The sequence below is a fragment of the Salvelinus alpinus genome, chromosome 12, assembly GCF_045679555.1.
Source record: "Salvelinus alpinus chromosome 12, SLU_Salpinus.1, whole genome shotgun sequence".
NCBI lineage: Eukaryota > Metazoa > Chordata > Actinopteri > Salmoniformes > Salmonidae > Salvelinus > Salvelinus alpinus.
In genome coordinates, this window is record NC_092097.1 from 23,873,836 (window position 1) to 23,887,103 (window position 13,268).

The window sequence follows — 13,268 nt, forward strand, 5'->3', positions numbered from 1 at the left end:
CAACTCGTGATAACGCCTGACAAAGAAACTCCAGAAAAATGGCAATAAACTGCTATAAACTGCTATAAGTCGGTTTAAATTAACTACCTTATGAAGTTTTTCAGACAAAAAACAAATTAAATCAGAGCCGGAGATATAGAACTGCTAAACCGAAAGCTTTTGAAGACGCCATGCCGGTGTAGCTCATGCGTCAGGCGCCTCGTCGAAAAGGTCGGTACTTCCGTTCCAAGAGGTTTTATACTCCCCCAGATGGTGCTATCCGCTCCATTCAAAGTCTCACCGCTTACTGACATCTAGGGGAAGGCGTATGCAGTGCATGTAGCCCCATAGCTTATAAGGGAATTTATAAACCGACCCTGGAACAGAGACCTCAATTTCAGAAATCTCACTTCTTGACAGGAAGTGAGCTGCTGAATGAGTTCTGTTTCACTCAGAGAAATAATTCAAACGGTTTTAGAAACTAGAGAGTGTTTTCTATCCAATAGTAATAATAATATGCATATTGTACGAGCAAGAATTGAGTACGAGGCAGTTTAATCTGGGAATGAAAAATCTTCAAAGTGTAAACAGCACCCCCTATTGAGAAAAGGTTTTAACTAGGGTCCAAATACACCTATACACTGTCTGTCAAACAGATCCTCCGTCACCCAATTAAAGAGCTGAGAATAAGTACATTTAAGTTCAGCCCTATTATATACAGTACAAAGGTGTAGTGATCATACTGAGTAACACTTTTTCAAAGGAGTGTGTTAAGGTTAAGTGTTTATTGTTTCATGCAAAATACCTGGAAGAACCTGGAAATGTGATGTTCTATCTCAATGCAAATGGACAAAAAAATGGCATGCAAAGGTTAATGCAAAATACTGTGAGTATCCGGGCTGAATACAAATATGCAAACATCAGATGAGAGAGAAAATATAATACATCTCAACTCTCAAACTACAGCTCCAGCTTAACTTTAAGATTATAATGGTAGAAGTGGATATAGAATGCTAATATAGATTTTGGCAAATGTTTAACAGCTTGTACTAACAGAGTGCTATCGGCAGCAGAAAAGGACAGGAGAGAGACAAATTGGCTTCTGTTGATTAGCTACCTGACACCTGATTTTCCGAAATATTATATGCCTATGAAATGGAGACACCACAGGAACTCAAACACACACAAGGCCACCTTTGAAGTTTAACTGTCTTGTAAAAACTGTGCAAATCAGGCATGTGGTATTAAAGTGCTCGTCTCATCTAACCTCCCCTAACCACACACAATACTGACAAGGCCTAATCAGCCAACCACAAGCAAATGTCAGGAAAATACTCTGGAAGTGTCTGACAGGAACCTGTCGCCTGGTAATTTCCATATGTTGGTGTCTTGTTTCAAACATCTTCAGGCGTACCACAAATGTAAATGCACCTCCGGCGTCATGTTGAAAGCAACAGCACACCTCTGGTGAGACTTGTACTCTGGTACAGGGCAGCCTGATCCGCAGTACTTTATTCACTACCCATCAAAACACAGGAGACACAGGAGGTACAGACAGACAGAGTACAGCTCTCCCCATCGACTCGCTGGGCTGTGAAGGTACTGGTACAGGTGAGCTTCTCCATTACTCGGTAACTGGTTGTATGGCAAATTACCTTTCAAATGACTTTCTACTGGCCTCTGTCCCTTCTTTTTCTTTCCCTCTGACCCTCTCTCCTTCTCTCAATGCATCTTTCTACACTGGCATTCGCCGATGCCTGCTTTAAGTTCTCTCTGATGTTTGCCATGACCCCTAGCCTGTCTCTACCTGCCCTCAGCAGCATGGCGGTGCCATTGAGACTGCTGGTTCTATGCTGGGTGTTAGGAGCAGGGCGTAGTCAGAGCTCTCCACCATGGTTCCAGAATATCACTACCAACCTGTTTAACTCTTCGGGAGACATCCTCCTCGGGGGGCTCTTCCCCATCAACGAGCTCACCAGCAACCTGAGCCACAGAGTGAAGCCGGACAACATTAGCTGTGACAGGTACAGTAACTCAAGACCCACTGTACTTTTTGCTGAATATAATTTTTGCCCTGTCAAGTGTCTTTATACTGTAATCATATTAGCTGATTATGCATATCTCATTCGAATCAGTGCTAGCTTCTCATTCGTTTAAATTATTTGAATTATTGAATTATAGTACAGCAGTAACCACCCCTCCCTGTCTGTGCTTCGCCTGGCAGGATTAATGAGCATGGGCTAGGTATGGCTCTTGTGATGAAGTACACAGTGGATGAGATCAACGCCAACTCCACCCTACTCCCTGGCATCAGGCTGGGCTATGAGATCTTCGACACCTGCAAGCAGTCTGCCGTCATCGTGAAGCCCACACTCTTCTTCCTCACTGAGGACTCCAGCCGAGAGCTGGCCGTCATGTGTAACTACACGGACTACGTGACCCGTGTGGTGGCTGTCATCGGCCCATCCACCTCAGAGATGGTCTCAGTCATAGGAAAACTACTGGGATTCTTCCTCATGCCACAGGTTAGTATGGTCACATGATGGAATGCTATCTTTCAATGCAAACAATGTCATCCTCATATAATGTAATGCAAAATGAAGATTTCCGATTTGTCCATTGTTTGACAATCCCTCGACTATGATTTTGATTGAACTGTGTGCTGTGGTGGAACACAGATGAACATTTGAGATACAACTGCAGTGGAGACATAATATCTACCGTTGCTACTTATGTCTCATTACCATCATCCCTCTGTCCTCTGTAGATCAGCTACCTCGCAACTAGTGACATGTTCAGTGACAAGAGTATGTACCCATCGTTCCTGCGCACCGTGCCCAGTGACAAGAGGCAGGTGGAGGCCATGGTGTATCTGCTAAACAGGTTCCAGTGGAACTGGGTGGCCGTGGTGGGCAGTGAGGATGAGTACGGACGCCAGGGCCAGCGCCAGTTCTCCACCCTGGCAGCAAGGAACTCCATCTGTGTGGGCTACGAGGGGTTAATCCCTATGTACCGTGACCCACAGCCAGTGGTCAGAGAGATCCTGGACCGCATCGCAGAGGCCAAGGTGGGAGTGGTGGTGGTGTTTTCCCTCTCCCAGCCTGCCAGAGCCTTCTTCACTGAGGTCAGTGAGATAGCAAGTCACATAAGAGTTCTAGAGGCAGACAAAATTGTAAAAAAAAATCTCACAAGCTTTTCAAAAAGCTTTATGCAGCCATTGGTTTGACTGTTTTTGAAGTACATTAATTTAACTAATTTACAGTATCTAAATTCAGATTAGAACATTTAACTGTAAGTAGCAACGTGCATGCCCCGCCCATCTTAGGATCAGTTTTTTTCAGCTATCTGTTTCCTGTGTTTGAGGGGTGCAAAATCCACTTGTCACTTAAATCTCACTGGATTGATGAATAAAATGTACTCCTGCTACTCTTATACTCTTGCTTGTGCCTGTTGTTTTCCCCCGTTTATGTATGTTATGAAATGTTTGTAATGACCTGTCAAACACACCCCGGTAATGGCTGAAATGGGCTCAATGGAATACGTTGGCTTTCCGTTGTATTTCTAAGAACCCTAAAGCTTCATCTAGGATCTAACGCACCATCTTGACACTTACATCACAACAAAGAGAAGAAAGATAACTTTATTTTGATGTGTGTTCCTTTTTTGTGGAATTGAAAAAAGTTAGAATTTAATACAGTGTTTACAAATGAGATTCGCTCAAATGAAAGCAACTCCCGAAAATGAACACTGACTATAGTGATATTATGTCTGATCTCGCAAACAATGTAAAGTATGTTAAGATAGGTGTAATCTAGAGCCAAGCGCATTGATTTTAAATCCGGAGGTATCCTGCTATTGACACACTTGTTGAATTATGAGAGAGAACATTGAAATCAACAGTATTAATGGGCCAGTCTAGACAGAGCAGGTGAGTGCTGGTAGGGTAGACAGAGTGAGTGCTGGTAGGGTAGACAGAGTGAGTGCTGGTAGGGTAGACAGAGTGAGTGCTGGTAGGGTAGACAGAGTGAGTGCTGGTAGGGTAGACAGAGTGAGTGCTGGTAGGGTAGACAGAGCAGGTGAGTGCTGGTAGGGTAGACAGAGTGAGTGCTGGTAGGGTAGACAGAGTGAGTGCTGGTAGGGTAGACAGAGCAGGTGAGTGCTGGTAGGGTAGACAGAGTGAGTGCTGGTAGGGTAGACAGAGCAGGTGAGTGCTGGTAGGGTAGATAGAGTGAGTGCTGGTAGGGTAGACAGAGTGAGTGCTGGTAGGGTAGACAGAGCAGGTGAGTGCTGGTAGGGTAGACAGAGTGAGTGCTGGTAGGGTAGACATAACAGGTGAGTGCTGGTAGGGTAGATAGAGCAGGTGAGTGCTGGTAGAGTAGATAGAGCAGGTGAGTGCTGGTAGGGTAGACAGAGTGAGTGCTGGTAGGGTAGACAGAGTGAGTGCTGGTAGGGTAGACAGAGCAGGTGAGTGCTGGTAGGGTAGATAGAGCAGGTCAGTGCTGGTAGGGTAGATAGAGCAGGTGAGTGCTGGTAGGGTAGATAGAGCAGGTGAGTGCTGGTAGGGTAGACAGAGCAGGTGAGTGCTGGTAGGATAGATAGAGCAGGTGAGTGCTGGTAGGATAGATAGAGCAGGTGAGTGATGGTAGGGTAGATAGAGCAGGTTAGTGCTGGTAGGGTAGATAGAGGAGGTGAGTGCTGGTAGGGTAGACAGAGCAGGTGAGTGCTGGTAGGGTAGATAGAGCAGGTGAATGCTGGTAGGGTAGACAGAGCAGGTGAGTGCTGGTAGGGTAGATAGAGCAGGTGAGTGCTGGTAGGGTAGATAGAGCAGGTGAGTGCTGGTAGGGTAGAAAGAGCAGGTGAGTGCTGGTAGGGTAGATAGAGCAGGTGAGTGCTGGTAGGGTAGATAGAGCAGGTGAGTGCTGGTAGGGTAGATAGAGAAGGTGAGTGCTGGTAGGGTAGATAGAGCAGGTGAGTGCTGGTAGGGTAGAAAGAGCAGGTGAGTGCTGGTAGGGTAGACAGAGCAGGTGAGTGCTGGTAGGGTAGATAGAGCAGGTTAGTGCTGGTAGGGTAGATAGAGCAGGTGAGTGCTGGTAGGGTAGATAGAGCAGGTGAGTGCTGGTAGGGTAGATAGAGCAGGTGAGTGCTGGTAGGGTAGATAGAGCAGGTGAGTGCTGGTAGGGTAGACAGAGCAGGTGAGTGCTGGTAGGGTAGACAGAGCAGGTGAGTGCTGGTAGGGTAGACAGAGCAGGTGAGTGCTGGTAGGGTAGACAGAGCAGGTGAGTGCTGGTAGGGTAGATAGAGCAGGTTAGTGCTGGTAGGGTAGACAGAGCAGGTGAGTGCTGGTAGGGTAGATAGAGCAGGTGAGTGCTGGTAGGGTAGACAGAGCAGGTGGGTGCTGGTAGGGTAGACAGAGCAGGTGAGTGCTGGTAGGGTAGACAGAGCAGGTGAGTGCTGGTAGGGTAGACAGAGCAGGTGAGCGCTGGTAGGGTAGACAGAGCAGGTGAGCGCTGGTAGGGTAGACAGAGCAGGTGAGTGCTGGTAGGGTAGACAGAGCAGGTGAGTGCTGGTAGGGTAGATAGAGCAGGTGAGTGCTGGTAGGGTAGACAGAGTGAGTGCTGGTAGGGTAGACAGAGCAGGTGAGTGCTGGTAGGGTAGACAGAGCAGGTGAGTGCTGGTAGGGTAGACAGAGAAGGTGAGTGCTGGTAGGGTAGACAGAGCAGGTGAGTGCTGGTAGGGTAGACAGAGCAGGTGAGTGCTGGTAGGGTAGACAGAGCAGGTGAGTGCTGGTAGGGTAGACAGAGTGAGTGCTGGTAGAGTAGACAGAGTGAGTGCTGGTAGGGTAGAAAGAGTGAGTGCTGGTAGGGTAGACAGAGCAGGTGAGTGCTGGTAGGGTAGACAGAGCAGGTGAGTGCTGGTAGGGTAGACAGCGCAGGTGAGTGCTGGTAGGGTAGACAGAGTGAGTGCTGGAAGGGTAGACAGAGCAGGTGAGTGCTGGTAGGGTAGACAGAGTGAGTGCTGGTAGAGTAGACAGAGTGAGTGCTGGTAGGGTAGACAGAGCAGGTGGGTGCTGGTAGGGTAGACAGAGTGAGTGCTGGTAGGGTAGAAAGAGTGAGTGCTGGTAGGGTAGACAGAGCAGGTGCGTGCTGGTAGGGTAGACAGAGTGAGTGCTGGTAGGGTAGACAGAGTGAGTGCTGGTAGGGTAGACAGAGCAGGTGAGTGCTGGTAGGGTAGACAGAGCAGGTGAGTGCTGGTAGGGTAGACAGAGTGAGTGCTGGTAGGGTAGACAGAGTGAGTGCTGGTAAGGTAGACAGAGCAGGTGAGTGCTGGTCGGGTAGACAGAGTGAGTGCTGGTAGGGTAGAAAGAGTGAGTGCTGGTAGGGTAGACAGAGCAGGTGAGTGCTGGTAGGGTAGACAGAGCAGGTGAGTGCTGGTAGGGTAGACAGAGCAGGTGAGTGCTGGTAGGGTAGATAGAGCAGGTGAGTGCTGGTAGGGTAGACAGAGTGAGTGCTGGTATGGTAGAAAGAGTGAGTGCTGGTAGGGTAGACAGAGCAGGTGAGTGCTGGTAGGGTAGACAGAGCAGGTGAGTGCTGGTAGGGTAGACAGAGCAGGTGAGTGCTGATAGGGTAGACAGAGCAGGTGAGTGCTGGTAGGGTAGACAGAGTGAGTGCTGGTAGGGTAGACAGAGCAGGTGAGTGCTGGTAGGGTAGATAGAGTGAGTGCTGGTAGGGTAGACAGAGTGAGTGCTGGTAGGGTAGACAGAGCAGGTGAGTGCTGGTAGGGTAGACAGAGTGAGTGCTGGTAGGGTAGACATAACAGGTGAGTGCTGGTAGGGTAGATAGAGCAGGTGAGTGCTGGTAGAGTAGATAGAGCAGGTGAGTGCTGGTAGGGTAGACAGAGTGAGTGCTGGTAGGGTAGACAGAGTGAGTGCTGGTAGGGTAGACAGAGCAGGTGAGTGCTGGTAGGGTAGATAGAGCAGGTCAGTGCTGGTAGGGTAGATAGAGCAGGTGAGTGCTGGTAGGGTAGATAGAGCAGGTGAGTGCTGGTAGGGTAGACAGAGCAGGTGAGTGCTGGTAGGATAGATAGAGCAGGTGAGTGCTGGTAGGATAGATAGAGCAGGTGAGTGATGGTAGGGTAGATAGAGCAGGTTAGTGCTGGTAGGGTAGATAGAGGAGGTGAGTGCTGGTAGGGTAGACAGAGCAGGTGAGTGCTGGTAGGGTAGATAGAGCAGGTGAATGCTGGTAGGGTAGACAGAGCAGGTGAGTGCTGGTAGGGTAGATAGAGCAGGTGAGTGCTGGTAGGGTAGATAGAGCAGGTGAGTGCTGGTAGGGTAGATAGAGCAGGTGAGTGCTGGTAGGGTAGAAAGAGCAGGTGAGTGCTGGTAGGGTAGATAGAGCAGGTGAGTGCTGGTAGGGTAGATAGAGCAGGTGAGTGCTGGTAGGGTAGATAGAGAAGGTGAGTGCTGGTAGGGTAGATAGAGCAGGTGAGTGCTGGTAGGGTAGAAAGAGCAGGTGAGTGCTGGTAGGGTAGACAGAGCAGGTGAGTGCTGGTAGGGTAGATAGAGCAGGTTAGTGCTGGTAGGGTAGATAGAGCAGGTGAGTGCTGGTAGGGTAGATAGAGCAGGTGAGTGCTGGTAGGGTAGATAGAGCAGGTGAGTGCTGGTAGGGTAGATAGAGCAGGTGAGTGCTGGTAGGGTAGACAGAGCAGGTGAGTGCTGGTAGGGTAGACAGAGCAGGTGAGTGCTGGTAGGGTAGACAGAGCAGGTGAGTGCTGGTAGGGTAGACAGAGCAGGTGAGTGCTGGTAGGGTAGACAGAGCAGGTGAGTGATGGTAGGGTAGATAGAGCAGGTTAGTGCTGGTAGGGTAGACAGAGCAGGTGAGTGCTGGTAGGTTAGATAGAGCAGGTGAGTGCTGGTAGGGTAGACAGAGCAGGTGGGTGCTGGTAGGGTAGACAGAGCAGGTGAGTGCTGGTAGGGTAGACAGAGCAGGTGAGTGCTGGTAGGGTAGACAGAGCAGGTGAGCGCTGGTAGGGTAGACAGAGCAGGTGAGCGCTGGTAGGGTAGACAGAGCAGGTGAGCGCTGGTAGGGTAGACACAGCAGGTGAGTGCTGGTAGGGTAGACAGAGCAGGTGAGTGCTGGTAGGGTAGATAGAGCAGGTGAGTGCTGGTAGGGTAGACAGAGTGAGTGCTGGTAGGGTAGACAGAGCAGGTGAGTGCTGGTAGGGTAGACAGAGCAGGTGAGTGCTGGTAGGGTAGACAGAGAAGGTGAGTGCTGGTAGGGTAGACAGAGCAGGTGAGTGCTGGTAGGGTAGACAGAGCAGGTGAGTGCTGGTAGGGTAGACAGAGCAGGTGAGTGCTGGTAGGGTAGACAGAGTGAGTGCTGGTAGAGTAGACAGAGTGAGTGCTGGTAGGGTAGAAAGAGTGAGTGCTGGTAGGGTAGACAGAGCAGGTGAGTGCTGGTAGGGTAGACAGAGCAGGTGAGTGCTGGTAGGGTAGACAGCGCAGGTGAGTGCTGGTAGGGTAGACAGAGTGAGTGCTGGAAGGGTAGACAGAGCAGGTGAGTGCTGGTAGGGTAGACAGAGTGAGTGCTGGTAGAGTAGACAGAGTGAGTGCTGGTAGGGTAGACAGAGCAGGTGGGTGCTGGTAGGGTAGACAGAGTGAGTGCTGGTAGGGTAGAAAGAGTGAGTGCTGGTAGGGTAGACAGAGCAGGTGCGTGCTGGTAGGGTAGACAGAGTGAGTGCTGGTAGGGTAGACAGAGTGAGTGCTGGTAGGGTAGACAGAGCAGGTGAGTGCTGGTAGGGTAGACAGAGCAGGTGAGTGCTGGTAGGGTAGACAGAGTGAGTGCTGGTAGGGTAGACAGAGTGAGTGCTGGTAAGGTAGACAGAGCAGGTGAGTGCTGGTCGGGTAGACAGAGTGAGTGCTGGTAGGGTAGAAAGAGTGAGTGCTGGTAGGGTAGACAGAGCAGGTGAGTGCTGGTAGGGTAGACAGAGCAGGTGAGTGCTGGTAGGGTAGACAGAGCAGGTGAGTGCTGGTAGGGTAGATAGAGCAGGTGAGTGCTGGTAGGGTAGACAGAGTGAGTGCTGGTATGGTAGAAAGAGTGAGTGCTGGTAGGGTAGACAGAGCAGGTGAGTGCTGGTAGGGTAGACAGAGCAGGTGAGTGCTGGTAGGGTAGACAGAGCAGGTGAGTGCTGATAGGGTAGACAGAGCAGGTGAGTGCTGGTAGGGTAGACAGAGTGAGTGCTGGTAGGGTAGAAAGAGTGAGTGCTGGTAGGGTAGACAGAGCAGGTGAGTGCTGGTAGGGTAGACAGAGATCGTGAGTGCTGGTAGGGTAGACAGAGCAGGTGAGTGCTGGTAGGGTAGACAGAGTGAGTGCTGGTAGGGTAGACAGAGCAGGTGAGTGCTGGTAGGGTAGACAGAGTGAGTGCTGGTAGGGTAGACAGAGCAGGTGTTTGGTGGTTTCAACCCTGTTCCACCCCTTTATGTTAATTTTTTCATATATGCAAATATAACCTGCATATTTATGGAAATGAGGCACATATGATTTTCTTTATTTTAACACAAAATATTAAAAAAAAATACCTGATACAATAAGAAAAAGTATATATGAGTGCATTCTAAGAAAAAAAGTTACCTCTGACAATAAATGTACTACATGAATTCCCACCAAAATCCCTGAACTTCATTCATAATTTCTCCGTGTCAGTAAAATGTTTTATGTGCTATAATTCAGTCAATATCTGATAGATTATAAACAATTCTAAAAGTTTGGAGTTACTTAATCTATTTCCAACTATTTCATTTATTACAATAGTTTTAAAAACGTTTTAACAATTTCAATGACCATTGCTACGATACCAACATGCTGTTTGTGATCAGGTGATCAGGAGGAATCTGACAGGTGTGTGGGTGGCCAGCGAAGATTGGGCCCTGCACAGAGACGTATCAACTCTCCCAAACATCCACACTGTGGGCACTATCATCGCCTTCGCAGTCCAGAGCCAGACCCTGGGCCTGCTCACACCCTACACCAGGGAACTCTTCTCCAGGATCAGAGAGGAGAGGGCCAGGCAGCCCTCACCAGATACAGAGTCAACCCGTGGTATGAACCAGTGCCCAGACTGCTGGAACCTGTCTCCAGACAATTTACGTCTAGTGACAGAGCCCATACTGCTGAGGTCAGCTTTCAGTGTCTATGCTGCCATCTACAGCGTTGCACACGCACTGCATAATCTGCTCAGGTGCAATGCCAATAGCTGCCCGAGGGGCGCTAAAAGCAAAGTCTATCCCTGGCAGGTACATTCTCCCTCACAGTTACTTTTTTTCTCCAGATAATGATAATGATTATGTGAGACTGTGCAAGGATACTTTTACAAATGTAATTAACAACACTTTCCCCCTGCAGCTGTTGGAGGTGCTGAAGAAGGTAAACTTCAGTCTAAATGGAAGTCATTTTGAGTTTGACAGTAATGGAAACCCAAACATTGGCTACAATGTACTACAGTGGGTCTGGAGAAACAACAGTCTGAGTTTCAAAGATGTCGGCACCTTCTATAAGAACCTGTCAATTAACAACACCCTCATCCAATGGCATACAGGCAGTACTAAGGTAATCGCCGCCCCATCTCCTCATCAAACATAATGTTGGATTTGATTGGCTTTTCACATTTTTACCTCTGGGATTAAGCCTTTTTAATGTGCCAGCTATGCTCCACAAAGTGGTAACGTTTCTAAGTTCCTTCAGCTAGAGTAGATTGCATCTTCCTTTTATGCACCAAACTCAATTTTCACCACTATTGGTTAAAGCTGCTCAAATGTTTGACATTAAAAAAGTCTTCATTTAAGTGTGTTTACCACAGGAGGTTGGTGGCACCTTAATTGGGGAGGACAGACTCGTGGTAATGGCTGGAGCAGAATTTGTGGAATTGTATAAAAAAACAACAACATGGTTTTCATGTGTTTGATGCCATTCCATTCGCTCCATTCCGGCCGTTATTATGAGCCGTCCTCCCTTCAGCAGCCTCCTGTGGTGTTGACCACCACATCCTGTCTGACCCCACCTCTGCTGCAGGCCCCTGAGTCTACCTGTTCCTCTGAGTGTGGCCCTGGCCAGGTGCGCAGAGTGAAAGGCTTCCATTCCTGCTGCTATGACTGTATTGAATGTTTACCGGGCACCTTCCAGAATGGCACAAGTGGGTGATTCACACTCACAGAAATTACATCCATCAATCTAGGCATTAAAAAAGCCATCACTCTTGTGATTTGGTTTTGTAGATTTCTTTGATATTTTCCTTGAGCAACATGCTGAAACTAACAGATGAACAGACTAACAGCTTTACACCTTTGTCACACACGGCCAACATTGTGTTTAAAAAATGCCCAATAAATTTACAAAATTGAAAGATGTGAGTGGTGGTCTTATAAGACTTTGTACTCTTATCTGGTTCTATCATTCTATCATTCTAACCACGTCTCTGCTCCCTCTCTGTCTCCAGTGGACATCCAGTGTACCCAGTGTCTAGAGGGCCAGTGGTCCCTGGTACGTAGCACCAACTGCACAGAGCCTACCTTTGACTTCCTGACTTGGGGCCAGCCTGAGTCCCTGGGGTTGCTGCTTGCCATGCTGGTGCTGCTGGCCTGTCAGGGGGCTGTGGGGGTCCTGCTCCTGCAGCACCGGGGGTCTCCACTGGTGAGGGCCTCTGGGGGGGCCCTGGGTGGTGTGGCCCTCCTCAGCCTGATGGGGGGCTGTGCCTGCCTGCTGCTGTTCCTGGGCCAGCCGGGGGAGCTGGTGTGTCGTCTGCAGCTGCCCGTCAGCTCTATTTTCCAAACGGTCACCCTGTCCACCATCCTAGCCATCTCACTGCAGGTAAGGCCTAGACCTGTGGAACACAAAACAAACATGAAACATTGGATATATTATATAGGTAAATAGGTTTTCTTTGATTTAAAAAATCTAACAGTTCAGGAGACATTTGGATGAATATGAGTGAGGAAGACGCAGAATATCATGAATCCTGGAATAGCTAATTCTCTGTCCTCCCTCAGATTGTGTACGTGACAGAATTCCCTGGCAAGGCTCCTTTTCATCTGGATACACTGAGAGGCCCTGGAGGCTGTCTGCTAGTATTGGCCTGCTGTGGAGTGCAGGCAGGGATCTGTGGCTACTATGTCCAGGAAGGGCCCTCTCTATCCCAGTACCTGGCCAAGATGAAGGTGAACTTTGTGAGGAAGTTCCTGCGATGCCCTGTGGAACCCATTTTAGGTCTGGGCCTGATGCAGGGTTTCAATGGCCTCCTGGCCCTCACATCCTTCATGTGCACCTTCATGGCTGTGAAGACCGTTCGACAGTACAACCTGGCCAGAGATATCACCTTCTCCACCCTGACCTACTGCGTGGTTTGGGTGGTCTTCATCCCCATCTACACTGGTCTGAATGACAAAGACCGCTCCATCGTTCATGTATCTGTCAGTTTGCTCAGTAACATGGGACTGATGGTGGCCTACTATCTGCCAAAATGTCACCTGCTGCTGAAGAAACCTGAGCTCAACACAGAAGAGCACTTTCGTACCTTCCTCGAGGGGGCTGAAGCAACTCCTCAGGAGGAACATGACCAGGGACCTGGAGGGGAGGGACAGGGATCTGCAGGGGAGGGGCAGGGATCAGGGAAGGGACAGGGATCTGCAGGGGAGGGGCAGGGATCTGCAGGGGAGGGGCAGGGATCAGGGAAGGGACAGGGATCTGCAGGGGAGGGGCAGGGATCAGGGAAGGGACAGGGATCTGCAGGGGAGGGGCAGGGATCAGGGAAGGGACAGGGATCTGCAGGGGAGGGGCAGGGATCAGGGAAGGGACAGGGATCTGCAGGGGAGGGGCAGGGATCTGCAGGGGAGGGGCAGGGATCAGGGAAGGGACAGGGATAAGGGAAGGGACAGGGACAAGACTTGGGACAGTGACCTTTATTCTGTTTAATGTTCAAATAATGTATTCAATTTAGTTTATAATGCACTGTTTCACAATTTTTGCAGAGACATATAACTACAATCTTTCAATCAAACTAGTCTACATGCACATGAAATGTATAACAAAGACTTGACAATTGAGGATGTGTGTGACTAAGTTCAACCAGATGTGCTAAAAGGTGCAACATGCTGCACTTGCCTGCTACGATCAGTGATGTAGTTTGCTAGATCACCACCAGGGGACGCAATCATACAATTTACAAGCCGTTTACAGACTGAAAAAGCCATCAGGTAAAACTATCAGTCAGTCAATGTGGCTTTTATTGAATAGTATGTAGGC

General features: G+C 49.2%; 1 protein-coding gene across 1 annotated transcript; it reads left to right on the top strand.

The window, feature by feature from the left end:
• The first annotated feature begins 1,799 nt into the window (after nucleotides 1-1,799).
• LOC139535262 (taste receptor type 1 member 3-like) lies at nucleotides 1,800-12,889 on the top strand. The gene is made up of 8 exons (XM_071334588.1): nucleotides 1,800-2,003; nucleotides 2,204-2,504; nucleotides 2,747-3,103; nucleotides 9,851-10,267; nucleotides 10,377-10,580; nucleotides 11,043-11,163; nucleotides 11,467-11,837; nucleotides 12,017-12,889. Exons 1-8 carry the CDS (start codon nucleotides 1,801-1,803, stop codon nucleotides 12,887-12,889), a joined length of 2,847 nt encoding a protein of 948 aa, XP_071190689.1. The 5' UTR covers nucleotide 1,800.
• The last annotated feature ends 379 nt before the right edge of the window (nucleotides 12,890-13,268 follow it).

What these genes read in the sequence shown, in the direction of transcription:
- LOC139535262 (XM_071334588.1), top strand. Translation starts at nt 1,801, where the DNA reads ATGGCGGTGCCATTGAGACTGCTGGTTCTATGCTGGGTGTTAGGAGCA. An exon ending in GATTCTTCCTCATGCCACAG is followed by an intron (nt 2,505 to 2,746) that starts GTTAGTATGGTC and finishes TGTCCTCTGTAG; the next exon opens with ATCAGCTACCTCGCAACTAG. An exon ending in CCAGAGCCTTCTTCACTGAG is followed by an intron (nt 3,104 to 9,850) that starts GTCAGTGAGATA and finishes GTTTGTGATCAG; the next exon opens with GTGATCAGGAGGAATCTGAC.